Source organism: Myotis yumanensis, unplaced genomic scaffold (genome assembly GCF_028538775.1).
Source record: "Myotis yumanensis isolate MYYU_CA2020_CCGP unplaced genomic scaffold, mMyoYum1.0.hap1 SCAF_7, whole genome shotgun sequence".
Classification (NCBI taxonomy): Eukaryota; Metazoa; Chordata; class Mammalia; order Chiroptera; family Vespertilionidae; genus Myotis; species Myotis yumanensis.
The window spans coordinates 52,056,028-52,083,186 of record NW_027223758.1 but is presented as its reverse complement, the minus strand read 5'-3'; the positions used below and the strand labels follow the sequence as shown (position 1 = coordinate 52,083,186).

Genomic DNA, 27,159 nt, shown 5'->3' with positions numbered 1-27,159 from the left:
GTGGGAATGCTGTAGCCAATGTAGGGAACAGTTTGGTGGTTCCTCAAAAAATTAAAGATAGAGGTGTCATATGATACCCAAAGGAATCGAAAGCAAAGACTCAAATAGATCCTTGTACCCCAATGTTCATAGCAGCATTATTCACAATAACCAAAAGGTGGCAACAACCTAAGCATCCATCAATAGATGATGCATAAACACAGTGACCTATCCATACAATAGACTACATTATTCATATTTAAAAAGGAAGGAAATTAATATCCAGACACATGCTACAACATGGATGAATCTTGAAGACATTATGGTAAAATAAGCCAGACACCGAAGGACAAATACGGTATGTTTCCACTTACCTGAGGGACCTAGAGCAGTCAAACTCACAGAGACAGAAGGCAGAATAGAGGTGACCAGGGGCTGGGGGCTGGGGGCTGGGGAATGGGAGTTTTTGTTTAATAGGGATGGAGTTTCAAATTGGGATGATGAAAAAGTTGTGGAAATAGGTAATGGTGATGGTTGTGCAACAATGTGAATGTACTTAATGCCACCAAATTGTACACTTAAAATGGTACATTTTATGTGACATGTAGTTTACATATTTACATTATAAGTAAATTTTTAAAAAATAGGAAAATATTGTCTCGCTGAACATTATTGCCCATGTTCTCTCTTGGAAATTTGCAGCATACTTTAAAGACGCAAGAGAATCTCGCCATGAAGAAGTCTATTTAGCTGTGCACAGCCGAGTTTCTCAAAGAAAGCTGAGTATGACATCCAGTCTTGGCATGTCTATTACAGCCCACAAATGGGTCTGAGGGCCACCAGTTTGCTCTACAGGATTTTACAGAACCAGTGGTTGGGGTCTCTGCTGACATGAGGTGCCTGGTCAAAATGAGTATATTAGGGCAGTATTCTTTTTTCTTTTCTTTTTAAAATTTTTCTCTTTTGGGGGGGGAGGGGCAGTATTCTTGAAGTGGAACGAAATGTTTGCACATGAAGATGGCTGTGAATGGGAGACATCTGTAATACTGTTAACAACAACAACAACAAAAGATGGCTGTAAAGATCCCCAGAGAAGGAAGGAAGGGGAAGTTGGAAGGAAAATGGAAGTGTCTCTCTTGTCCTAAAGAAGTTCTCTTCCAGTATTTCTTTTTCCTGGTTGACAAAAGGTGGTAAAAACAAAACAAACAAAAATAAAACAAAAAAAGAACAAAAAAACCTATGTCATGATCTACAGGGCAGAAGACACACCCAGCACATCTTTGTGTCCTTGCGAAGGAGAAACAGCCAAGCAGAGGCCTCTTCAGGGAGGATGGAGATGGGTCTGTGCAGGCCTGTAAGCTCCTGTGACCTCAGCAGCCGGGCTTAGTTGGGAGTCCAGCTTCTCCCAGTGGCTTCCCAACCCGATGGGAGCCCCCGTCTGGTGCGCCTTGGGCAGAGTAGGCACTGGAGGCCTCACACTTCCTGCACCCCGGGTCTTAAAGTGAATGGTTTTCTCTCCTCACTGTGCGCCTCATTCCAGCTAAATGTGTAAATGATCCAAATGCAATCACAAGGCCATATGTCCCTTCCAGTCACTGGTGAGAATGCAGAAAGGGGGATAATAAAGGGGAAAGAAAACATTTTGGTTGTACAGCAGAATCCTACTGCTGTGGGACAACTGGGAGATAGTGGCCAGGCCACAGCCATCTGCGCTAGGAACCTGCAGTGGTGGGACCCGAAGCCCAGGTGACCCATTATGGAAGCCACAGGGCTCCACAAGCCCCCAGGAGCCCTCTCTGTATCCTCTGCTAGCACGATGTTGCATCTTTCATCTCCAATGGCTCCTGCACATTGACCCTCCCAGGTGTGTCCGCATTAGACCCCAATGACACTCAATAGGACATTCTCATTGACTCTATGACTGGCTCTCGGAGCCACCAGCTTAATTAGCACTGGGGTGCAGGCACTTCTGAGTTACAGCAGGAAAGCCACCCTGCTCTCCCTCCTCATCTCCCTCCCCCTTCCTTCCCCAACAGAGAGCCTCCAAAGGGCCTGTCTTTGTCATCCAATGTGTAGGGACACCATCAGCTTATTTCACATACAGCACCCTCCAAATTTGGACAAATTCAGTCTAAGGGTCAATTATGGGCTTATTTTCATATTTATGGACTAAAGACTTTCTCTCAAATGGCGCTAATGATAGCCTAAAGGACAGGCCCATCAAAACATCAGCCTCCGAAGGGAGAGGAGCCTAAGGAGGCATCCGCGTTGAAATTCCACCCACAGCCCTCCCCACACAAGCAGTTATGTCCTATACATGTTTTTCCACCTCAGCCTCTCTGCAAATGAACACTTTTTAAAATATCTTGACAAAAATCAGTGTTTTAACCAAGGGAAGCTGATTATTCCCCATTCTCCCCTGGTAGAAATAATAGCAACATTGAACAAACAGCTCCTTGCAATCTGGGGCTGTAAGCCGTTCATCCTACAGAAGATGAACCCTCCACACAGGGCAGCCTGGTGGTGGGTATGTCAGGTACTTTACAGTCTGTGTTTGCTCACCCCAAAGCATTTGGGGGGCCAGGTGAGTGTGGGTGACTCTAACTCAGATTTGCCTTTAAGCTGGGGTTCTTGCAGGGCGCACTGTGGACGCCACCACTGACATGTGCATGTGCCTTGGCTTCATGTTATTCCCAAAATTGTTGACCATCAACCAACACCAGATTTAACAATCTGGTTTATTTGGCCAAAATGTAGCTGTATTGTCATTGTAAGTGTTCTGTGCACCAACAATTTATTAGTTCAGAAGATGCACCTATAATTTGTAAGATATTTTCAAGTCATGTATAAGAAGACACTCAGAGTATTTTTTTTTTTTTTTTGCCAAATACCATTGGATTCGTTGTCTCTTGAAAGCTTATTTTTAAAACACGTTACTCACCCCTCATCATCAAATCATTACAGCCAATGGGTCCCTTTCTTATATGGTAGGTCAGTCGGCCCCCAGTCATTAGAAGTTGCATGCAGTAAGGTGACTCCTGTCTTGACTCTGATTGTTAAGCCTTAAACCTGACACCTGCAGAGCACACCTGGTGCTTCCTGACCTGTCTGTGTCACTGCCCACAGGAGATGACCATACATTAGACACGGCACTTACCGCTCCAGATTACTCATTAGGCCAATACAGATGTTGAGCCTGGAGGCTGAGGCTTTATGTTTGCAAACTAACACAGCTCTCCATTGAGCACTAACCCTGGGCCGGACTCTATGCTAAGCACAATGTTCACTATCTCCACATACAATCCTTCAAGGAAGGGGGTATTACAGTTAGCCTTGGATTTCAGGTGGGGAAACTGAGCCACAGGGTGATTCATTTGGATAAGTAGGATTTGACGTGGGTTTGGCCTGATTCCAGAGCTGGTGCTTTCCTGGTCCTCCAACACTACCCTCCAGGCCCACCTTCCATACATACACCGAGCGCCTTTGCACCCAGCACTCCATGGGGCCCCAGGCTAGAAGAGGCCTAGACCCTCACCTGAACACAGGACCACTGTGAGCCATTGTTCACGAGGCTGGTGGAGCTAAAGGAAAGAATGATGAACTAAATCAAGAGAGAAGATAAGAAGTTAAGGTAAGTGATAACTTGAACAGCTAAAAAGACCTAAGTGCAGTAACTAGTGAGGTAATGAAGGTGGGTTGAAATAGACAATTGGGCTGAAAAACGGTATCAAAATGGAATAACTAAAGAATACGTGCTTCTGGAACATAAACTGAGGATCATCAAAGTAACAAAAAGAAAACCATCAAAACGGTCCCAGTATGTGACCCACTGTTCCCTTGATCATCCAGATCTTGGGACACTGAAGTCCCCTTGATGCAACTGGATGAAATGAAGGGCTAAGTCTTCCCTGCCTGGAAATCACCCCACTACCTCCCGACTATATCTTTTATCTCAAGGGGAAGCCACAGGCTGTCTCTCCTCCACCCTTATTCCAAACCAAGGAAAGGAGTTGGATTTGTGTCAGAGCCACATTTAACTATTGGATTTTGGTGGGACTTCTGTCGAATGGAGGAAAGAGACACCAGCTCCTGGTCCCCTGGAAATTCCTACTCTTTGAAGCCTTCAGACCTCAACCCCCATGAAACCAAGAAGGGATCCAATGGGGCTCATGGTCAAAAGTAGGGGGTTCCTCCTGCTTCTATTAAGGCCAAAAGAGCCTTCCTGACCTACACACACCCCAATCTAGTTCACCATGAGCCCAGTGAGGTCCATGGTCAGAACCCCATAGTGATAAACATTGCTGATGGCCAAGTAACCTCTCTGCACATCTCCCTTGGAAATTGCACTGAGTAGATGAAGGACACGGTGGTGCCAGGTTCCAACCACATTTCCATGTGGTTCTACCTTGAACCACCACCCAAACCTTCTATAGCTACTTTCTGCTTGTGCAGACCCCTTTCTCTCCCTCCAACTCAGGCCACATTTTAGATGTTGTAGCAATCAGAATTCTGGTAAATCCTCACTAAGGACATGGTTATTGATCTTAGAGAGAGGGGAAAGTACGGGGGAGGGGGGGGAAAACATCGATCAGTTGCCTTCCATTCGCATTCTGACTGAGGATCAAAACTGCAATCCAGGTATGTGCCCTGACTGGAAATGGATCCCACAACCTTTCGGTATATGGGACAATTCTCCAACCAACTGAGCCACACCGACCAGGGCTGCAGCCATCAGATTTTAATTGAGCTTTGATGGTAATGGAGGAGGGTACCCTTGTAGCTATGACACCCTCAAATCATTGAACCCCATGAAGCAGCCAACATTTTATCTTTCAATTCAAATACATGATTAATCTCACCAACCAGTGCATTTTCCTGTTTGCCACCTTAAAAGAGGTGCTTGAAAAAGTATTTCATGACATTTTTGTGAACAAAAGGATAGCTGTCCAAGAAGGTATGTTTGTAATTGACTGATCAAATCTAATGACAGTAATGATGTCTACAGTGTATTCACCCCTTCCGTGTATTGAGCACAGAATGAAGCACATTCCCTGTGTTATCAAAAATTTTATGAAAAAGAAACTGAGGTTCATGAAATAGTTCGTCTCCAAATCCCATGCTCTCTCCACAATTGCATGACATCAGAAAGTCCTATTTGTGATGTTGATGGATCGATGTCCACTTGGGATGCCACCCAGTGCCTGGAACACACCCATTATGTCCTTTTCCACAGTTTTGCGCAATAGTTAGGTGAGAATATTGGTATCCTGCTGATCAGAGTTGCAGTTGATACCAAGCTGGGATCTACCTCCAGCATTTCCAAATAAAACAACAAACCGAATCTAAGAGTAAAAGTAAAAACTTAGGCTCAAAAACTCAGTGACACAAGTGTATAGCTCCGGGTCTGTCCCCAGCAGCACACATGCATTGGACCTGGATGTTTTTATTGAGACCACGGCACCTGTCAACAGAGTGATGTGGCTGCCAACAAACTAATGTGAACACAGGGAGAGTCATCTCATGCATGTCGTTCCATCCTGTTAGAAAGTCCAGGTTGACACTGACCCACTGCAATCCAAGATGTTGCCGCTCTTTCAAGACCCACCACGGAGTGGAAATAAAGACGGGCAGAGGGCTAACCACTGCATAGGGGAACGAGGGCCAGAGCAGTGTTTGAAGAGGCAGGACAGGATTTCTCTCTTCAGCAGTGCGGCCATCAAATTCCTACCTTGCCACTGCGTCTGTGTGATGTCTTGATAGGAGGTGGAAAGGCATGGTGTGAAATGATCTGAAAGCACGAAAAATTGTTGTTAGGAGGTGTTGGCACCTGAAAAACAACTCATCTTGTTCCTATTGGCTTCAGCCTGAGTTTTCTCCGAGACGACTCTGCCACGTCCTGCTTGGAAATCTTGGGCATTCAAGCTTATACTGACTGCAACGTGCACTTCTAACACCTCATCCTTTCCCCACGAACACACAGAACACCATGAGGTCAACGCGGAAATTATTTTGCTGTGTGTTTTCAATTTATTTTCCGCTCTAATGTCCAAACACAGTATTGCATTTATGTGCAAACACATTTATGTGTGAAAGGACTGTGAGTCCATGCTAAGTTGTCCTGATCATTAAGGATTTTAACAAGCAAGTTGTTTGGGTAAAATTTCCCCAAATCAAATGACAACAGATGCAGTTCAAAGTTCAATCCCTATTGAATCATTTCCCCTCATCTGTGGCTTCTCTTCTGGAACATTCTGGGGGGATTTTTTTGTTATTGGGAAGAGCGATGTTTCTCTCAGGTGGGTTGACAATGATGCATGTTCCTGATGATCGCTCAGCTCTGATTGGCAGATCTTGCCTTAAATCACTTCCTCCCCTCTCCTTCTGCCAGTCATCCTCAGCACAGGACCTTTCCATCCCCATCCCCATCCCCAACCAAGTCAACAAAACTATAGCAAACGGCCTTTCTTTTTCCATCTGAGCTATGAATGTAAGCTTTTAGAGCACATAACTTCCCTGTCCAGGAAAAGTTAGGGCAGCTCCTGAGTTGGGAGTTTTCAGCACTCTCACAGGAGAGGGTGAGCAGGTGCGTGTGTGTGCACGTACGCTGGAAGCAGAGGGGTGGGGGAGAGAAATACAGAGTACCAGGAATTATCTGTGCATAAAGAAATTAAAAGAGAATATTTCCAGAGCAATTGAAGCCCATCTCCTGAACAATGACGACAGCTCCTCATTTTCGACAACAATAGAGGGCACGTAGGAGTCAGCTCATTAGAATATCTGTGGCTCTTTTCTGTTCTCTCTGCATTAAGCCCCCATAATGTCAGTTGTCACTTATTAATGACAATTAACTAGTAATCAGCACTGAGACTCTTCGAGGTGGTCTTTGCCTGACAGGTGAAGAAAGAGAACATTGCGGAGTGCCACGCGGTGACATGGAACCTTCAAAGGGAGCGCAGCATTTCCATAAATTACTTCAGAAAGAAATTTCCTTTATACATTCTCACTAACGCTTAAGGATCTTTAACCCTAGAGAGGCCACACTCCAATTCTTCTTTTGCAATGTCTTTCTTACCAAATGAAACCTGCGAACCATCTACGGTAGTTACGATTGGATCTCCATCCTCTCGTCCAAGACACTCGCTCCACAGCCCACCTCGCTCCTCAAACAATTTAGCTTCTGCTATTTAGTTTTAGTTATGTCCAGCTGTACACGTCACCTTAGTGACGTCCCTCCGTGACGCACATCCCTGCGCTGGTTACATTTCACCAGTGGTTGCAGTGGTCCAGTGGCTGACTTCTCTCGGGCACACTCTCTCTCTTCACTCCCTCGTGATACGGTGACAGGATGACCGCAGCCTCTGATCCGTGCAGGGTCTCCCCACCCCAAGTCGGAGCCCTCCTATCCCCCACCTCTCTTCCTACTGGCATGGAGCAGGACAGCCTTCCCCACCCTGCACACAGGATCGACCATCTGAACACAGGCACCCACTTGGCACACACCTGCTCGCCCACGGGCCCTTCCTCCTGGTTTCTCTGTGATGCTATAAGTGCCTGACTAACCTGAGGACTCGGAGTGGGGTTTTCAAGAAGGAAATATTTGGAGTGTAAGAAGGCTAAATGTTATCATTAGAAGAGAAACATATGCATTCTGTCTTTGAGGAGTTGAGGCTCCGGAAAGGCCAAATTTGCCCTGAGAATGGCATGATGACACCTGGCAGCCAGTGTGCCCCTTGCTAGAAGTGCGTTGAGCAAGGGCATTGCCAATTTCACATGTTAAAAAGGTGGACTGCATCTATTCATGTCCAAACAATGCAATTAGACTATTCTCCTAGGATGGAAACCACTGGCAAAGTGGATGGCATTCAAAGCAGTGATTCGGATATAAGACTGTCTATTCCTGATAGAGAATTCCACCCTTGAACAGGTAAGCCTCTGGAAACAGGCAAAAGGAGTTTAGAATCTAAATGTCTCAGGGGGGAAAAGGCGGCATGTTTTTATGAAAACAGAAATTTTAAGAAATGGAAGGTCACATGGAGACTCACTTTGTGACCCCTTTTTTAGAATAAAATCTATTGTTTCTTCCCAAGCACCTAAGGTGGTGGGAACATGCTGTGTCGCCTGGTGCGCCCATCGTTTTTCAAGAATTTCATGAGATTACAATGCTTCCCTGACAACAAACAAGATGTTAGGCACTGTCACTGTCAGTTTCCAACTACCTAACCGGAACTTAAAGATGAATGTACATGGTATATTTAAGAAAACAATCGCCATGAAAAGAATTGCACTTTAAATGCCTTCCTATTTTAAAAATATCGCTCACAGTAATCTGAAGTTTGAACGAAGTCCTTTCCGTCAGCTTGCAGATCACTTCAGATTTGAATGCCACCGGTGCCCACTGCCTGGTGAGAGAAGCGATGGAAAAGGAAGGTGTCCCAGTCGTGGCCCTGGAGTCCAGCTCTGAGAGGTGGCGCAGTGTCGGTTATAGGTGTTTGTTCTAATAAAACAACCGGAAATACTGAGTGGAATGTTCTTTGCACTCATTTCTAATAGTGAAAACTTGAGAAGAATCTAAATGTTGCTTTTTAAAATTCTACCTAAACCAGAGACCATCTCAATAAGATGAGAAATGTGTGATATTTAACAAAATGGGAAAATACTCATTATCTACTATCAAGTAAAGAAAAGTACAAAAGGGTGTTCAGTGTGATCTCTATTTTGTAGAAGCATGACAGGAAAAAAAAAAGATGTTACCACTAAAATATTAACAATGATTTTTTCATAGATGAAAGCAATAGTTATTTTTATTTCCTTCTTTATGTCTTTGTGTTCCAGGCTTTGGGCAACGACTATATATTGCTTCTATTACAGGAGTAAAAGTTATGTAAAAAGCACAGGTACTCTCCAAATTTTATTCTTTTTAAGTTTACAATTCAATAACTGGCCTTCAACTTCAGAAAAATAATCAGAAAGGCAGTAACATGAAATTTTACCTTGGAAGAAAGCAGAAACCTTTATTTGTATGGACAGGTTTTGGAAGAAGTTTTGATATGTTTGACTAATGTAAAAAACTTTATAAAGATTACAAAATATGGAAATGTAGTGACATAAATTTTGAGTTATTAATTGCTTCTTTTTTCATGCAATACCTAAAAGATTGTTTCTCTTACATAAAGTATTATCTACCATTATTTCATTGGCTTCCTACCTCTTTAAATATTGACTAAATAACAATATATCTTAACCCAACACATTCTGAAGAATATCTCAAACCTTTTAGAATCCCACAGTTAAAAGAAAAAGTATGCCCGACCGTCGTGGTTCAGTGATTGAGTGTCAACCTGTAAACCAGGAGGTCATGGTTCTATTCTTGGTCAGGGCACCAAGTGGCCGGGTTGCAGGCTCTATCCCCAGTAGGGGGCACAGAGGAGGCAGCTGATCAATGGTTCTCTCTCATTGTTAATGTTTCTATCTCTCTCCCTTCACCTCTGAAATCAGTTTAAAAATATATATATTTTAAAAGTGTTTAGTTTTCAAGTAGGGTAACTTTTGCATGTGCACAAGGTCACCTAACCAATAGAAAACACTGGGCAGCCATGTGACTACCCAGCCCCCTACAGCCTCCTACCGGTGGGCAGATGGCCAGCTCTCTCCAGCTCCTTGGGGGCCTTTGGCTGTCGAGTTCTAGAAGTGGAGACCTGGTGCCTGGGCTAAGGAAGGACTGGGAGAAACGCAGAGCACACTTGAGACTAGATGAAGGCGAGGATGGGTGCATGTATCCAAACACAGATGAAGGAAGCAGAACCATCTGTAAGGCGAATCCTCAAATTAGAGGTGGCAACTGCTTCCCTGGGTTACTCACTGTCTGCCTACACAAATCAAGTTTTCACAGTACTAGGTAGACCTGTAGTCACTGAAGCTGCTACATATTCATAACAAACATTACTTCAACTTAGTTTTCAGATCCCATAGAAAACAGAGCTGTCCTGTTTTTGCAATCTGAGGTGGGTTGCAGCTGGAAGCCACGTGAAGAATGAATGTCTGCTAAGGGTGGCACTCACATCCCTGTCCATCAGCATCACCTGAAACCCTCAGCCGTCGTCCCCATCCCACAGAAGCTACCCACCCCTGGGCCTGCAAAGGGGGCAATTAGGAGCATGGCTGGGGCAAAGCCAGAGCTTTAAGCTCAGGCTCAGGTTATATCAATTTCAAGCCCCCAGACCGTGGGCATCTCTGTGCTGGGCTGGGCTCCTCGTCTGTGAGAATGGTGGAGTAAAAGTCCCTCCCCATGCTGTGAGGCCCAAATGAGTTGCTGTGGGTGAAGCACCAAGGATGTCCCTGGCACAGAGTAGCATCCCCTAACTATAACTAGGTCCCCACCTCCAGCATCAGTATGAATGGTGGTAAGACAAATTAGTCTTATACTATCTATCAGTTGGAGAACTGGGGTTAATGAATTAGAAAAAGAAAAAATTGTCCAGCAGCATGGCTCAGTGGTTGAGCATGGACTTATGAATCAGGAGGTCATGGTTTTGTTCCCGGTCAGGGCACATGCCTGGGTTTCGGGCTCGATCCCCAGTGTGGGGTGTGCAGGAGGCAGCCCATCAGTGTTTCTCTCTCATCACTGCTGTTTCTAACGCTCTCTCCCTCTCCCTTCCTCTCTGAAATCAATGAAAATATATTTTAAAAAAGAAAAAGAAAGGAAGCCTGCACTGGGCCTAGACCCCAGTGTCAGAACTCGGGTTGCAAGCAGCTTTCAAATAGCTCAGTGGCTGTGCTACTGGGGCCCAATCCCCAAATGGCACCTCCCTTCACACCACGTGCCTGTGGCTCTGACTCTTCCTACTGGTGAAATCACATAATCGTGTTTGTGGACCTGTGGCAAAGAAAACCTAACTTCAGAGGATTCTCATTCAAGGACCCCACGTCCACCAGAGGCCTGTCATTCTTCTCCATCACCCCTGCAGCCCAAAGTACAGTCACCCAGTAACTGAACCCAAGTGGCTGAAGCTCCTAAAGGACGGAACTATTTACCAATGAAAACAGTCGGGACAGTAGACCAGCTCGCCAGTGTCCAGGGCATTAGTATAGACTGTAAATAGGGCTACCTGGTCGGCCGTCCGGCTGCCCACTGGACAATGGGCAATAGTGGGCACAGCTCAGCTGCTCAGCTGCTTCCAAACAGAGTGTCCAAAGTCTGCCCTTTCTCAGGATGTATTTAACGGAAATTTAAGCAAAAGGTAGGAAAAGAAATCTCAATGCCATGTCCTGAAGCGCTCCTGGGGTTTCCCTCAACACAGACGGAGCCCTGGATCTCAGGGCTCAGTGCTCACAGCCTCACATGCCCAGGGTGCCCTCGGAGAGTCCTGGGTGCTCAGGGCAACCTGCAGAAGACTGGTCCCGAACCCTGAACCAGACGGCAGCTTGTGTTTTAAAACTGTGCATTTTTTAAAGCACAGATAACAGACTTTCCTCTTTAGAGAATGCAGAGCTGGTCCCAAGGCCCTGGGTCTTCCCTGCCACCCCATCAAGTCCCCGGACGCCCGGAAAGCACACTGGGAACACCTGTAACTGTCCATGTGGGCTCTCCACGCGCAGGCCTCAGGCTCTCTATGGACTAAACACCCATCACTCAACAGTTCAACTCGGTGGCACCCAGTGGAGTTAAAAATGCTAATTATCGTTTCTAAAAGCGCAATACTTATCATTTGAGTGAAGGCATGTCAGCACACAAATCACAAAATGATGATTCTGAGTGGGATTTCTGTTGGTCGATTGCATCAGCAAGACCTCTTGCTGCTGAAATAACATCTCCCGAGGTGGAAGAATGACGACATGACAATCGACGTAAACCAAGAACGGCGTGAGGATTTATTTTACAGTTGAGAAAACAGTGGATTTAATTGTGTGAACCCAAATGTACTGTACAATATTAATGACAGAACATCAAACATATAATTAATAGTGCCTTGCTTTGTCTTCATTTATTTATTTTTTTGTCTGATATACATGCATCTGGAGAGATGCAAATGCCAGTAAAATTTCTCTATTTAAATCAAGCTGCAGGAACTAATTTTTATTCAAAAATCGTGGTTTTACATTATATACACAGAAATTTAATATAAAATGACAATATAAAAAGTTAAAAGAGAAAGCATACAGCCAGAAGGTACAAAGAAAGTTGGATAGGTTAAAATGGTAGGATAGGTAACCATTTAGGATGGTAGGATAGAGGAGTTTTTAAGCGGATGCTGCCAATTTATAAGGGAAGTACTCCGACATTTGCCCCGTGTTTTTTTTTTTCATTTATCAATGCAGCGCGCTATAGAAAGGTCAGCTTGTACCAAAGCTTACATTTGTAAATAACTATAAACCGCAGTATTTTACAAGGAAAAAAAAAAAGAAATAGCATTTTTACACGTCTTAAATAATAGCTTGCATACTTTTTTTCTTTTTTTTTTTGCCAAAAGTGGCATTTTCTTCAGCATCCAGAGGGTCTGGGCATAGTGGCAACTGGGGTGTTTGTTGTTAGTTTTTTGTTTTGTTTTTTGTTTTGAACGTGTGACGTTGTGGCTTCCTAACCCCGCAAGTCCTAGACAACTTCTGTCTTCCAACAGCGGCATGCATGTTCCCTTCACAAACCAGTCTGCATATAAAAGCTCATTTTTTAATTATTAAATAAGTTTTGTGTCTGACACAGCTTTTGATCTGAATGAAATGCCTTTAAGCCTTTTCTTTTTTTTTTTTTTTTTTTTTGGAGTGAAAGGCACAGAGATGCGATTACAGTCCCCAAAGGGTTAAATTTGACACCACTAGGTCCTATGACCTTTATTGTCATGGCAACTTTGTAATGTTTAGGATGTCTTTTTATCATTGTTATTTGTGTCTTTCTTTCCTGCTAAGTTGGTGTCTCTGAGTAGTGTGCCCCATCATTTCCTACAAAAGATAGCTTAACATCAAGAACAGATGTTGAAAATAAAGGTCAGACTTTGACTCACGGAAAAAGAAAAATGACATGCGCAATCAGACAAAGAGCATATAAATATAGCTACAAAACATGTGTAAGAAAAACCGAGGTCCAGGCAGGCCGTTCGGCAACCCAGGAAGGCTGATTTCGGAGGCTCAGGCCGGGCCTAGTGCAGTGTGAAGACGTTTAGTGCAATGTGCCGGGCGGGGTCCCTCGCGTACCTGGCCGCTACTGTTTCTCCAACTCTGTCACGTAGATCAGGTGGTCCTCCGGGGACTTGCCATGGGTCTTGCTAAGGTGCAGTTTGACTGCGTGTTTGCTCGCAAAAGTCCGGTTGCACAGCTTACACTGGAATGTGGAGCCCAGATCGTCCTCGGCAGCCCCCACCGGGCCCACGGCCTTGTTGGCCAGGACCTTTGAGACACTCTGCTGGTCCTGAATCTGGTTGAGGGGCAGCTTGGAGAGGTCTTTCAAGCTGAAGCCCAGGTGCGTCTCTAGGTGACTGATGTACGTGGGAGCAGTTCTGAACTGAGAGGCACAATCGTTGCAGAAGAACACAGGGTGCCCTGTGTCCAGGTTCTTCAGGAACTTGGTCCCGCCTGTCCTCCTCAGCTGGTACTTGACGTTGGCCAGCCAGTGGCTGATGGTGGTCATGGACAGCCCCGTGAACTTGGAGATGTGCACCCGCTCCTGCGGGCCCAGGTCCGACAGGATGTACTTCCCCTCAGGCGTCTCCCGCAGGCTGGAGGCGAACTGGGCCTGCAGGATGAGCAGGTGCTGGGGGTTCCAGTTGGACTGGCGGCCCTTCCGCTTGTGAACAGGCGACAGCTCGTCCAGCGCCTCCTCGAAGCTGCTGGCATCGGCATCTGACTTCTCGGACACCGTGGAGGGCGTGGAGGACTTGGGGGTGAGCCGGCCCGTGAGGTTCTTCACCATGTCGGAGATGTCCATGAGCGCGCTCTCCCGCAGGGGCGAAGAAACTGCGTCGGCCACACCGGAGACCAGGGGCTTGCTCTTGGCCTTGGTCAGGTCGATGGGCTGGTCGCTGTTCTCGTAGTAGTAACGGTCGATGGTGTCGGCCTGCTTGGCGGGGGTGGCGGGGTAGATGGGCTTGTCCAGCATGCTGTTGCTGATTTTGTACAGCATAGCCAGCGGGTCCAGCGAGGGGCTCACGGGCTTGGACACTTTGCCTAGGTGTGTGTTCATGATGGACTGCAGCGCGCTCAGAGGGCTGATGAACGACGGCTCCGGCGAGTGGTCCGTGATGATGCCCAGGCTGCTGCAGCCATTGGTGACTTTGGCTTTGAGTGGCTCAGTGCCGTTGGGGGTGTGGGCCTCCACCGCACCCTCCTTCTTGGCCTTGCCCACCTCCACCTCCAGGCCCTTCTTCTGCTGAGTTTTGCTGCTGCTGTCCTCTGTCCTAGGGAAATCCTTATTCTCTTTGGCCACGGGGGACATGGCCTTGGCTGGTGAGCCCTTCTCCTTCTCCACGGGCCTCTCCTCCTTCTTCACGTTGACCTTGCCCGTGACCTTCTCCACCAGCTCCTCCATGGCTGACACATTGCTCTTGTGGGGCGGCGGCGTGAGGCTCCCCGGGGAGTGCAGCAGCGCGTTGTGCTCCGAGGACAGCGACTTCACACTGCCAGCATAGGATGGCTGCATCTGCACGCTCTGCACGGCTGGCAGCGGCTTCACGGCGCCCGGCAGCTGGTAGGCCGCGTGGATGCTGGGGTAGCCGCCCCACGAGGGCGCGCCGTTCTGGGCTTTGCTGATGGCTGTGGAGACCGTGTTCTCCAGGGACTTCAGGATGTCCACCCCGCCCTTGGGGCTGTCATCCAGGTCCTCCTCGCGGAGGTACTGATAGAGCGTGGTGGGCTCAAACTTCTCGGAGGTGTCCTCGCTCTCCTCCTTGATCTTCTTCTCCGTGTCACCTGCCACTGGCACCTTCTCCTTGTCTGGTTCCTTTTTCTCCTCAGAGGTCGTGGACCCCGCCGGCGAGTCGGGCTGCTTTTTGATGTGGGAGGTGGGGAGCCGGGTGTGCGTGGTAGGGGGCAGAGGGATGGACTGGATCTTCTCCTCCACCACAGGGTCCAGCACCAGCTGCTTCCCCTTCTTGGAGGCGGAAGTGGTTACCTTCAGGAAGTGGCCGGTGACCATCATGTGGGCGGTGAGCTGCTGCAAGGTGTCGTGGGAGCTGCCGCACTCCATGCACTTGAGGATCTGCGCTTTGCGGGCCTCGAACTGCCAGGTGTAACTGGCGCCGTTCTGGTAGCCGTAGCGGTTGTTGGGTGTCACGTAGGGGTTGGCGGTCTTCTGGTCCTTGGCTGACTCACTCAGGGCGGCCTCTGCAGTGACCCCTGCTGGCTCGGGGGAGCACGGGGACGCCAGGTCCTGAAGGGCTCGCTTTTTCGTGGAAGGGACCAGTTTGGTGATGGCTGGTACTGGCTCCTTCAGAGGCACTTTCTGGTAATGCTTAGTCTTGATCATGTGGACGCTCAGATCTTGTAGGGACTCGAAGGAGTGGCCACAGTACATGCACTTGAGCACCTTCTGGGCATCCTCCTTCCCTTCCATTTCCATCAGAGAGCGCTTCCTGGGCTTGGACCACCGCTTGGTCTTCTCGGAGTCCTTGTCCCTGTTGTCGTCGCGGTAGTGGCCCGTCTCGTTCATGTGCACCGTCAGCTCCACCAGCGTGTCGTAGGCGGCGCTGCAATCCTTGCAGCGGAACTTGCTGGCGCCCGTAAACACCGAGCCGTACAGCTTGTTGTTCTGCCTGTAGAGCTGCACGGTGCTGAATAGGCTGGGCTCAGGCAGCAGCCCGTACGTGGACGTCTGCTGCAGCGTCTTGGCCAGCGCGGCCTGATGCCAGTCGTAGCCCGAGCCGCCGCTATTGCTGGTGCTGGTGCTGGTGCTGGAACTGGTACTGGTGCTGGAGCTGGAGCTGGAGCTGGGTGTGCTGGCAGTGGTGCCTGTGGTCCCCACCGTCGTTGTGGCGGGGGGTGTGGGGGTCGGGGTGGAGCTCTCCTTGGGGCCCACATCGTTGCTGCTGGCGGTCGAACTGGACTTCTTTAAATCCAGTGCTAAGCTGGACCAGCAGGACTCTGAGAATAAGTTCGCGTAGACGGCCTTGATTTGTGCCAGGCTGTCCTGGGGGTAGGAGGCGCTGTCTGGACCCTGTGGGTCCTCTTTGTCTTCTCTGGAGGAGGAGCTTTTGAAATGGGCGAGCTGGTCACTGTTTTCACTGAAAGGCGACCCGTAGCCGGCGTCCTGGTTGGTGGCCGTGCTGACAGGGGAGTCCTGGTAGCTCGGGGCCTCTTTGACCTCGGCTTCGTCGCCGCCCACGTAGTCACCGTCCTGAATGTCCAGGGACAGCCCATCCTCCTCCACGTTTTCTTCATCTATTTCTGCTGCCTTCAATTCTTCCTCGGGAACATAAGCTAGGGCAGAAAAATGACACACGGTGAGAAGCAAATCACGTTCAAGGACATGGCCTCCCCAGCACGCACACCATATTTCTCCTGGAGCTCCCAGGCCGCAAGCCTATCACCTCTAAGTGACCACCCACTCTGCACCTCGGAGCCAGAAATTAGGTTTCAACCAGGACAGACTCTCTCCTGGGAGAAGACCCTGCAAGGAAGGAGCCTTAAGGGGAGGGCAGGTCCTTCTGAAGACGTCGCGTGGGGATGCAGCTGAGAAGGAAAGGAAGGAACCCCATCACCCCCTCCTGCAGGCTTCTCCTTTCCTAAGCGATGACCGGCACGTCCCTCATGCCTTCCCACCAGGTGGGACCTGGCTGTCAACTTTTAGGGCAAGGTATTCCATAGACAGAATTACACAGTTTCTCTAAGTATAAAGACTCCTCAGTGACAAGTGATAAAAATGCTCTGGCCCTCCCTCAAAAGGAGGAGGCCACCTAGCACCCAGGCCCCTGCCTGGAGGGAGCAGACGTCACCCAGAGGGGACACCAGGCAGGTGTCAGAGAGCCAGGTGGTACAAAGAAGCATTATTTGCAGGAGCCAAAGGGGGGAAACAACCCAAGTGTCCCCTGACAGGCAGAACATGGCGTGTTACCTGTGAAAAGAAAGGAAATCCTGACACCTGCTACAACATGGATGGGCCTTGAGGACATTGCGCTCAGTGAAACGAGTCAGTCACAAAGGACACATACTGTGTGATTCCACTTACATGAGCACCCAGAGGAGTCAGATCCATAGAGACAGACGCAGAGGGTGGGTGCCAGACTGGGGTGGGTGCCCAGGAGCCATTTAATGGGGGCAGAGCTTCGGTGGGAAGGAAGAGGTAAAGTTCTACAGGTGGCAGGTGTGATGGCTGCACAGCGATGTCACTGAACTGGGCACTTACAAATGGCTAAAATGGCAACTTTTATGTCATGAGTATTTTACCACAATAAAAACAGGCTCTGATTTTAACAAGGCCAGTAGTGTGTGCTCCGGCAGCCTAGTCCAGGCTACGTGTGCACGGCACACTGACTTCTTGATTGAAGGCAGCATTTCCCAGGGGACACTGCAAGATATTGACAGCTGTCCTGTGAGTGAGAGGGTTGGAAGGCATCTAAATCATTAGATAAAACCTGACATTTTTGCTGCAGGACATTTTAGATTCTTTAACGTCGTGTGCCATGCCTTGTTAATCCCCCAGGGACATAAAATGGCATGCCTCGCCTCTTATTTGACCAATCTATTTTACTTACTTTTTATTATTTCCATTATTTTTTGAGGGGATAACTACCTGAAGTAGTGTTCCATTAACTACTTGGGAAATTGGGGGTTAAGATATTTTCCAGAAAGGCTCTATTAAAATACACTGATATGACCTGAGAAGGGTGTCTCATTAAATGTAATCACTCATTATCACATTATCAGAGCCGGATCCTAAGGGAATGTGGCAAAGCGCATTTATGTTTCAGGGATGGTTGAGAGGACAGACAGAGACCATCTTGTGTGCCCAGGGGGCGGAAGCGGGGCAGGCAGGCGACAGGAGAGCTTCAGCACCTGCGGACAGAGGACTTCAGATGCCAGCAGCAAGCACTCCAGAGCGGGGGCACACACAGTCACTGTAAGCACACACACACCCGTGCACACGCACAGCCAATGACAACCATGCCTGCTGCCCAACGGGCCATTTTCGTTTGATCACCTCCCTCTAACCCGCAGGACCTGCCAGGTGGCATCACCAAAATGCCTATTTTGCAGATGAGAAAACTGAATCTTGGAAAAGCTGACTGACTTCCCCAAGTTACATGGGAAACAGTGGATACAGGACTGGAATTTGGGTCACCTGACCTCCAATCCCAGATGTTGCCACCCAGCCACCATCAGCACCAAGTCACTGTCCTTTGTCCTGTCAGCATCCCATTGCCAGCGAAACCTCCAGGAAACGTCTTTGGATGAATCAGTGACTCAAAGTAATTCTGTATTGAGTATTCAGAAACCTTGGATGTCAACTAAAATTGAAAAATAAAAAATTATTTTTAAAAAACTGGATGGAAAGAGATTAATAAATTCCTTGAGAATAAAAAAAAAATATTTAGAAACTTCTCATGTGCCAGTCATGCTGCTACACATGAGAGAATCTTGATGAAAGAGAGTAAAAGGAGAGAAACTTTAAAATGTTGACACCCTTCAGCCCAATAATTTTACTTTTGGAAGCAGAGTCTAAAGACATGAAATGCAGACCATGCATGTGAACAAAGAGGCTTCATGGGAAGTGACTACCATCTAAACCAGTGGTTCTCAACCTTCCTAATGCTGCGACCCTTTAATACAGTTCCTCATGTTGTGGTGACCCCCAACCATAAAATTATTTTCCTTGCTACTTCATAACTGTAATTTTGCTACTGTTATAAATCATAATGTAAATATCTGATATGCAGGATGTATTTTCATTGTTACAAATTGAACATAATTGAAGCATAGTGATTAATCACAAAAACAATATGTAATTATCTATGTGTTTTCCGATGGTCTTAGGCAACCCCTGTGAAAGGGTCGTTCGACCCCCAAAGGGGTCGCAACCCACAGGTTGGCGACCCACAGGTTGAGAACCGCTGAAAACTATCAGCAGTGAGGGGCGGTTTAGTCATCTGTAGTTTAGTCCTGTGATGCAATATTGTCCCAACATAATGAAGTATGCTTTGATGACCATGGGCAAAGTCATTAGATGAAAAAGGCAAAAGACAAAACTGTGCACCGTGGAAAAATCCCTTTAAAGAATGTTGGTCGCAGTTATTTATAGCTGGTGAGTGCCTGGGTCGTGTGTGGAGTGAGGTGGCTGTTGATAAGTATCCATATTTTCAAAATCTTCTTTGCTGTTTTCAGCTTAACAAATATAATAAATAAATACAACTGTCCATTTGACACCATTTCTGGAACAAAATAGTTGGCAGCCCCTGGCCAGACCCTGAAATGAGGGAGCCTCGGAGGACAGGGCCCAGCCTGGGGAGGGAGTGTGGGCCGGGCTTTGCTTATTCTTACCATTTTTGAAAATATTAGAAAGTAGTCCTAAAAAAACAACAACAAATAAAAAGAAAACAAATAAACAACAACAAAAAGAAAATATTAAAAAATAGAGGGGAGGCGAGAACACTGAAGGCGTGGATGGTACTAGGGCTCCTATGGGTCTGCCCCCCAGATACCCAACCCTCCTGCCCGGCCCCTGCATTCCTGCCCCTCCTGGGAGCTGCCCAGCGGGGGAGGAGGGAGCTGGGGCCTCGACGGGAGCAGCTACAGGGACCCTCCGGAGCCACCAGCCCAGCAGCTCAGTGGTCACCTGTGGCCCAGATCAGCCTTCAGTCCGGGCTCACCCGGGGCAGAGGCCACGGTTCTGGTTAGCAGCCTTCCCAAGACCTGGAGGGGAGGTAGTGGACAGACATGATGAGACTGGGCTGGGAAACGGCGGATCCCATCCCTCCTCTCCTCGCGAACTTGCAGAATTGAGAGTTGGCTGTGAATGAGGAAAACGGATATGGAGAGGTGACAAGTAGACAGCCCAGGTCTCCGGCCCCTGCTTGGTTACTGGCTTACAGTAAATGCCATGCTTTGCTATTGTTTTGCCACCTGGTGAAGCTATGCAATCAGACCAAATTACATGTTTATCTACACCAAACTAGGTCTTACACCTGCAAACGTGATATCCACGAACAGATGGCCATTATATCAAAATACACGGACTCCAAGGGGCCAACTCCCAAAAGGGGCCCCCACACACCTGAGGGGTGAATGCCCAGCCTCAATTCACGGTAGAATCTTGCAACACACTTCCTTCCAAATCTATAATCGGTCACTTGGAGGAGTCACTTCACCTCTGTTTCGGAGACAGTGAGAGGTTTTAATCAAAGTTAGAAAATATTGAGAAATGAAAAAGGCAGAGAACACAGACACGGAGCTGATTCCTCCCTCCTCTGAAAGGACACCAACATACAGGCAGCATCTCCGTCCATCGGACATGAGTTACGGTTTTTTGCAGGATGTTTGACGCTGCTGAGCGAAGAGCTGAGAGGCCACTTCTGCTCTGACATCAGGTGAGCAAACATTTTTCTACCACTTTGGCCAATGTCAGTTGCCCTGTTCCAATCATGAAAGCACCTGATTCATAACAGAATTACTTCTTTACTTAAAACCCAACAGAATCCATTTTTAAGAATCACAATAAAATGGCCTCTGGTTTTTACCCAATTCTAATTTAATTAGGTATCCGCAGGTAACTTCCTGAACATAAATACAATTTCTCCTTCTCACGGCCTCAGAATTTAATTTCAAGTGAAGTGAGAAATAAGACGCCTCATTTTGAGGCCCCTCCCCATGAGCACATCAGGGATTGATCTTAGGTCTGGAGTTGGCCGCATGTTACAGAAATATAATTATACAAGTGGAGAGCCCAAATTAGAGTTTAAACCATTATTGGAAAGACCAAAAGCTTTTCTGATTTTCAGCCATGTCAGGAAGAAAAAGAAGAGAAAATATAGGAGAACCTTGAAAAATTAAAGAGAAGTGGAAATGAAGTGAGAAGAGCAAACAGTGAGGGCAGGTCCTCATGATTCCCTCTGCATCTGAGGGCGACGCACCCCTAACAGGACCCAATTGGAATTATAAGTAAGTCACCCTGATGGATACCATTTAGAAATCCAGCGAGGGACCTTGCATGAAATACTTCTCCACGCCACACAGCTGAAACCCAGCAAAAAAAGGTAACCCCATTAGTACCCATCCACGCCCTGTACACCATACACCTGGCCTTCACGAAGGACATCTGGTTATCATGAAGGAGCAGCAATGACTGTCTCCGGACCCAGTCACTTTGCCCCTCGGCACTGGCACCCTGAGGTTCTCCAACAAAACGGCCCCTGTTAGAAAGTCAGCCCTGCCGCCTTCGCTAAGGGTGTGGCCGTGAGAGATGAGGGTAGAACGGGTTCCTATAGTTTCTGAACCCCACACAGGGCTTATGTCCCAGAAATGCCTCCATCTTCAACCCAGTAGCTAAGTCTCATAAAAGCACAGGAGAAAAGAAGAGAAATGGGAAAGTCAACCCTTGAGGGTTGGGGCATAGAGTAAGCAAGTGTGGGCGCACCCAGACCCACAGGGATTGACTGGAGACTAACTTTTCAAAGAGAGTCGGGGAGCCTTTATCTTTAAATAGGCTACATAGAAATTATGTACCAATGGGCTACATAGAAATTATGTACCAATGGGTTACACCACAAGCTAACAGGCCCCACATAGTCACTTCTATACACAACACCTGACTTCCTTGATATTATTCCCTTAATAACCATAGTGGTGTCTGAACTAAAGTTGCATCCATGCTGTCATGACAGGCAACATCTGCTCTTACTGTAACAATTATGCTTATTTTCTATAGAATTCACTATTATCAGTAAATTCTCATAACTGCGTTCCTAGATGCTTTTAAAAAAAATTGAGGCAGAGGGAGAGAGAGAGGGGGCGGGGGAGTGAGGGAGGGCCAGGACTCATAGAAACTTCTAAATTTGGGTCATTATTTGTCATGATCTTTGTTTTCACCACAAGCTACAATTTTCTAAAAAATCTCTAGCTCATAAGTGTTCAAATGTACCAGAATGTTCTATAGTATTTGTAGAAATTTTTATTTCCGGTGATGAAATTATGAGAACAATATACTTCACAGGTAAATGAGTGCAATTTTTAAACTAAAAAAGTGTTATGAGGTAGGCTCCTGAATCTCAGAAAATAAAGTAAACCTGACATGTGCTTTTCCCTAAAACTGTCCCCCTGGGTGCTCTCGGCTCCCCGGGGCCCTCACCTCGCCACCTGGAATCTGATGAATGAGTGTGCTTGGGGATGGTAGCTGCAGCATGAAATTCCCCTTTTACAATTACTTACAGAAACAAATGACCTCCCAATCAAATAAAACAAAACCTCCACATCATTATTTTTGCTTTCTTTCTGTGTCAACACAGCTTTGCCTTCACTCCCTGCCCTGTCTGAGCCTGGCACGTGGTGTGAGTGTGACACTGAGCACACATCCCATGTGACACGGGATGCCAACATGTCATTAGAGGGAGGATGGTCACAGCAGCCTTACAGACCTGGAGGACACCACAGGAAGGCCCTCACAGCAGTCCCTGCAATGTAGGAGAGAAACCAGCCTCCGTGTGCTAGCATGGGAGTGCATGCATATATGTATGTGTGTGTGAGCGTATGTGCCTATGTGGGGACTGCATGTGTGGGGGCGTGTGCATGTGTGGATGAGTGTGAGTGCATATATGTGCATGCATGCATGGGTATATGAGTGTGTGCGTATGTGCGCACACACATGTGAGTGTGTATACATGGTTGTGCATGTATGTGTGGCTGTGTGTGCATGTGGGAGGTTGTGCGCGTGTGTGTACATATGTAGCTGTGTGGGGGGGTATGTGTTGAATGTGTGTACATGTGCAGGTGTGCATGTATGTGTGGGTGGGTGTACATGTGTGGGTGTGCACTGTGGGCATGTGTACATGTGTGGGTGGGTGTGCATGCATGGGTGAGCAGTGTATACGTGTGTGTGTGTGTGCATGTGAGAGTGAATGAAAAATTAAAACTACATGGACCCTATTATTTCCAAAATGGGAATGAGACAATTGGATCTTATGGTTAGATTTCACTTTTCTTAAAAAAATAAAATCTTGTTAATATTTTTTGTCATAAAATGTGCCTTTGGATGCCAGCATGTCCCTGAAGACGTGCTGTCACCTGGAGCAGCATGAAATTCTGTACATTCTAACAAGAGTGGACATATGCGATGTGTATGGTCCAAGCTAGAGCTGAATCTGATGCTAGTATGTGCACCCTGACGGTTTACAGTTAAATGCACACAGTGTCTGAAAAAATGTGTCCATCTCAAAGTGTAACTATACAATGAGGCACAAGCATCTTATCTTCAGCAAATTAGATAAAAATTATGTTTCTCAAATCACAGCCCAACGTTTTTTAAAACATCTTTGTTTCTTTGAAGAAAACAAGATTTACTCTGTTCAACAGTCATGTTAAGACTTGGGAAGCAACAGCTGTATTTGTTTTTTAAGCTAAATGTAGTCAAGTTCCAAATTCCCTCGAGTCTCAGTAACATGGGCTCTGAGCAATTAGGTTTGTGTCCCCTCCCTGAACTGGCACTACATCTGCATCCCAATTATGCACAGCCTAAAGTGTCTCCCCGAACCGTCCTGTTTTCCAGTCCAGGAGGCAAAGTCTCCAGAACTCCACCTCCTCGCCATTCTTGTCCCTGGACAGATACTGGTAAGTAGGAACAGCAATCCAAAGTGGGCTTTCCCTAAACAAGGTGTGCTTTCTAGAAGTCAGCTTTACCACTATCCTTCAAAACCCAGCAGGTCCCCCCCGGCTACTCAGAGTACCCATTCACACGCAGTATCACATACGTGTCATATCTGCTCCACCTCGACTGGACATCCCAATGGAAAGTGAATGACATAACGTGTTCCTTCAACGGAAGGGGCTCAGCTTCTGCCGTGCCCCCATTTTGATATCTGGAATCACTCAGATCCTGGCAGTTAACCTAATAGGCCAGCTGACTACACGTTCCCATTTTTAACTCACTTGGATTTTAAGCAATACCATCTAGATCAGTGGTTCTCAACCTTCTGGCCCTTTAAATATAGTTCCTCATGTTGTGACCCAACCATAAAATTTTTTTCGTTGCTACTTCATAACTGTAATGTTGCTACGTTATGAATCGTCATGTAAATATCTGATATGCAGGATGGTCTTAGGCGACCCCTGTGAAAGGTTAGTTCGACCGCCAAAGGGGTCGTGACCCACAGGTTGAGAACCGCTGGTCTAGGCGAAGAGAAGGCCATGGTAAAAGCGGACATTTATATCTACAGGGACATGAAGAAAGCCAAATCTGAGTCCTGCCTTTCAGTCCCTGAGACAGGGTCCTCAGAAACATCCGGGGGCCACGCTGGGGTTTCGCCAGCTGGAGAGAATGCTTCCTGGTGGCCTATCAGAGGGGAGACAGGCCCTGGCCACCCGGCCGGCTCCCTGTCCCTCCCTCAGTCACATCACTAGCAGAGGTCTGTGAGGGGCGCCGTGCATGCGTGGGGAGCTCTGCAGCGATTCTAATCTCCGAGATTTACTGACTCCTCCTCATCATGTGATAAACCCTGTGTCCCAGCATTCTCATTAGAGCTCCATCACCAACGGAGCGCAGATGAATCAGTCCGGATGATTTCATTGAAATGTTCATTTCCATTGCTGCCGGCAACATCAGAATGGGAGTATTTAACCTGGTTCCATTACAAATACAAATGACCGTGAAGGGTAGGACAGATGTTAAAATCACGCCACACAACCGACTTCCATCCATTCTTCACGGGAAGGAACGCTGCGAGATCCCAGGATCCGCCTCCAGGAGGATCTCCGGTCCCTGATTCATTAGCGTTACTCATCAGCATTTCCCTCGCTTTCTTCAGGAGCGTTCCCAGGCTAGTCGGGCTCATTTAATTTGGAGAAGGAAGCCTCTGTCAGTGATCTCGGTTTGATCAGGTGTGCGGTGGGGACGGGCGAGGGAGACGGGGGGCGTGCCGAGACACAGGCCGGGGGAGAGGAAACAATCTTGTCGAAAATGTTACCTTTCCAACACGAATGATGAAAGAGAAGTCAGTTAGAGACGCGGGGACGCAAAGATGGCTGTCACTTCGGATCGACACTGGCACGACTCACCTAGACAGGTGACACTTTGGTAGAGCAAACTCCCCCTGCATTATTGAGCAGAGGGTGACGGGGCTCCGGCAGGCTGGGCCCCAACGCCTGGGGCACCCGGAGACACGGATTCAGCAGGTGCATGGATTCCGCTCCTCATTTGCATCCTTCCTAGAAGCGGCAGACACGGTCTGCGGCTAAATGAAGAGAAGGGGCTGGCATCTCAGCCCAGGCTCAGCCTCGAGCCCTCTTCGTGGTGTTTTTCTCTGAGGCTGCGACAATGCACCCTAATTAGGGGGTGCTCAGGGCCCCTACCCTAGCCATCATTTTCCTTCTGAGAAGTTTAACCTAAGCCACTATTTCTAGTCCAAGGACATTTCCTTTTTCGACTGCTTCTGAAAGGCAGCCACTGGGGCCCTGAGTTGGAGAACATACAGGGTTTGGTCACGACAACTTCCAGGAAAAGGTTTTAAAACAGAAACACAACAGACTCTGTCCTGGCTGTCCCCACCGAAGAGCCTTTCTCACCACGACCAGCCAAGAGGACACTCAGACCCTCCGCTCCCGGCCTCTAATGTCGCTCCGCCCTTCCCGCCCGCCTCCTTCAGTTCTGCTCAGAAAGCCGCTTGGAAGGAAATGCTGAGCATGTTTAAATTAGTAAGAAAAAAGGAAGAAAAATATGCAGAGGGACAGAGAGAGAAAGCACACGCTATGAAACCATCCAACGTACCCTAGGGGAGCAAATGCGAAGGAAACGAGCAAGGCCAGTCACACACAGGAAAGACTGCCTGACACTAACAGTTCCCACGCACGCGGCGTGGCCGCCAGGAGGGACGAGTGTGCACGTGGACATACACCCTCCGTGGAGGGTGAGGAGCCCGTGACAGTCGCCTGAAGCGTCTTCCCCACAACAACACTGACGTTCCATCCCAAAGAACAATAAAATATATTCCGGGATAATGACCCGCCTACATGGACAGAATGACTTTCCCCGGCCCTCTAGTAATGTATTTAGGACGATTGATAATATACTGTTATTTTGAAAGAAATAATGTCCTTGATTCTGGATAAACATTTCATTCCTACAGACTATGTGCTCAGCCAGCACTAAGCTCTGGGTTACAATGTCACAGAATAATAACAGGTAATATTTACCCAGCTCTCCTCTGAACCCGACGCCATCCCCGGCGTTCGGCACCATGAATGTTGTTCGTTCATCGACACGATAAGGGGAAAGCCTGCCCTGACTCTCCACGTCCACACGAGGAAACGGAGGCATAAGGTTGCCTGAGCGGCCCCCGCTACACAATCAGCTGGTTGCAGAGCAAGACACCCCCCGCTTCCCCCAGAGCCAAGTCCCAGACGGGCCACACACAGCCACATATGGGCCACTGCTGCCAGCAGCTGTAAGTGGCGTGGTTGGAATGAACTCTGTCTTCAGAATATGCTGTTTGTAAAATCAGCCCTTACCTGCGTGGCGTCAGTGAGAGTGGGGTCGAGCAGTTCTGCCGGAGAGCCGTGGCCATGCACCAGCCTCGGCAGCACTCCCAGAGATGCCAGGCGGGTGACGGCCGCAAGCCACCGGTTTCCAGCCAGGGAGACCCAGACTCGTCCCAGAGACAGGAAACAGAACGATGTGGCCAGGAGTTGGGAAGGGGATGTCGGAAATTGTTTCACGGTTGCAGAGTCTCAGTATGGGAAGATAAAAAGTTCTAGAGATGGATGGTGATGATGGCTACACAACAACGTGAATATACTTAACTCCATGAAACCACGTACCATCATAAAAAAGGGAGGACCGAAAATCCCTGTTTCCAACTGTGCCAAACCAGGCTCTGTCCATAGGTCAGCTCTCTGCCCACCCAGAGCCTGGGCTCTGCACTGCCCCGAGCAGCCCTCCAGGACCCTCTGCGCCATGCCGTCCAGCGGTCTGCCCCTGCTGGGTCAGGTCTCCGGGGGCCATAGCACCTGAGTGGCACTTGCTCCTGGCAGCTGTCATGTTGCCTGAACGAAGTAAGTGTC

The 27,159-nt window shown here is 47.9% G+C and overlaps 1 protein-coding gene across 1 annotated transcript in view; it reads right to left on the bottom strand.

The window, feature by feature from the left end:
• Window positions 1–11,824: 11,824 nt before the first annotated feature.
• The window catches only part of TSHZ1 (teashirt zinc finger homeobox 1), a 67,737-nt gene continuing 52,402 nt past the window's right edge, over window positions 11,825–27,159 (bottom strand). The window contains exon 2 of the mRNA XM_070420474.1: window positions 11,825–16,380. Within this exon, the coding sequence (XP_070276575.1) occupies window positions 13,172–16,380 (3,209 nt within the window). The 3' untranslated portion in view covers window positions 11,825–13,171. The remainder of the gene's footprint in view (window positions 16,381–27,159) is intronic.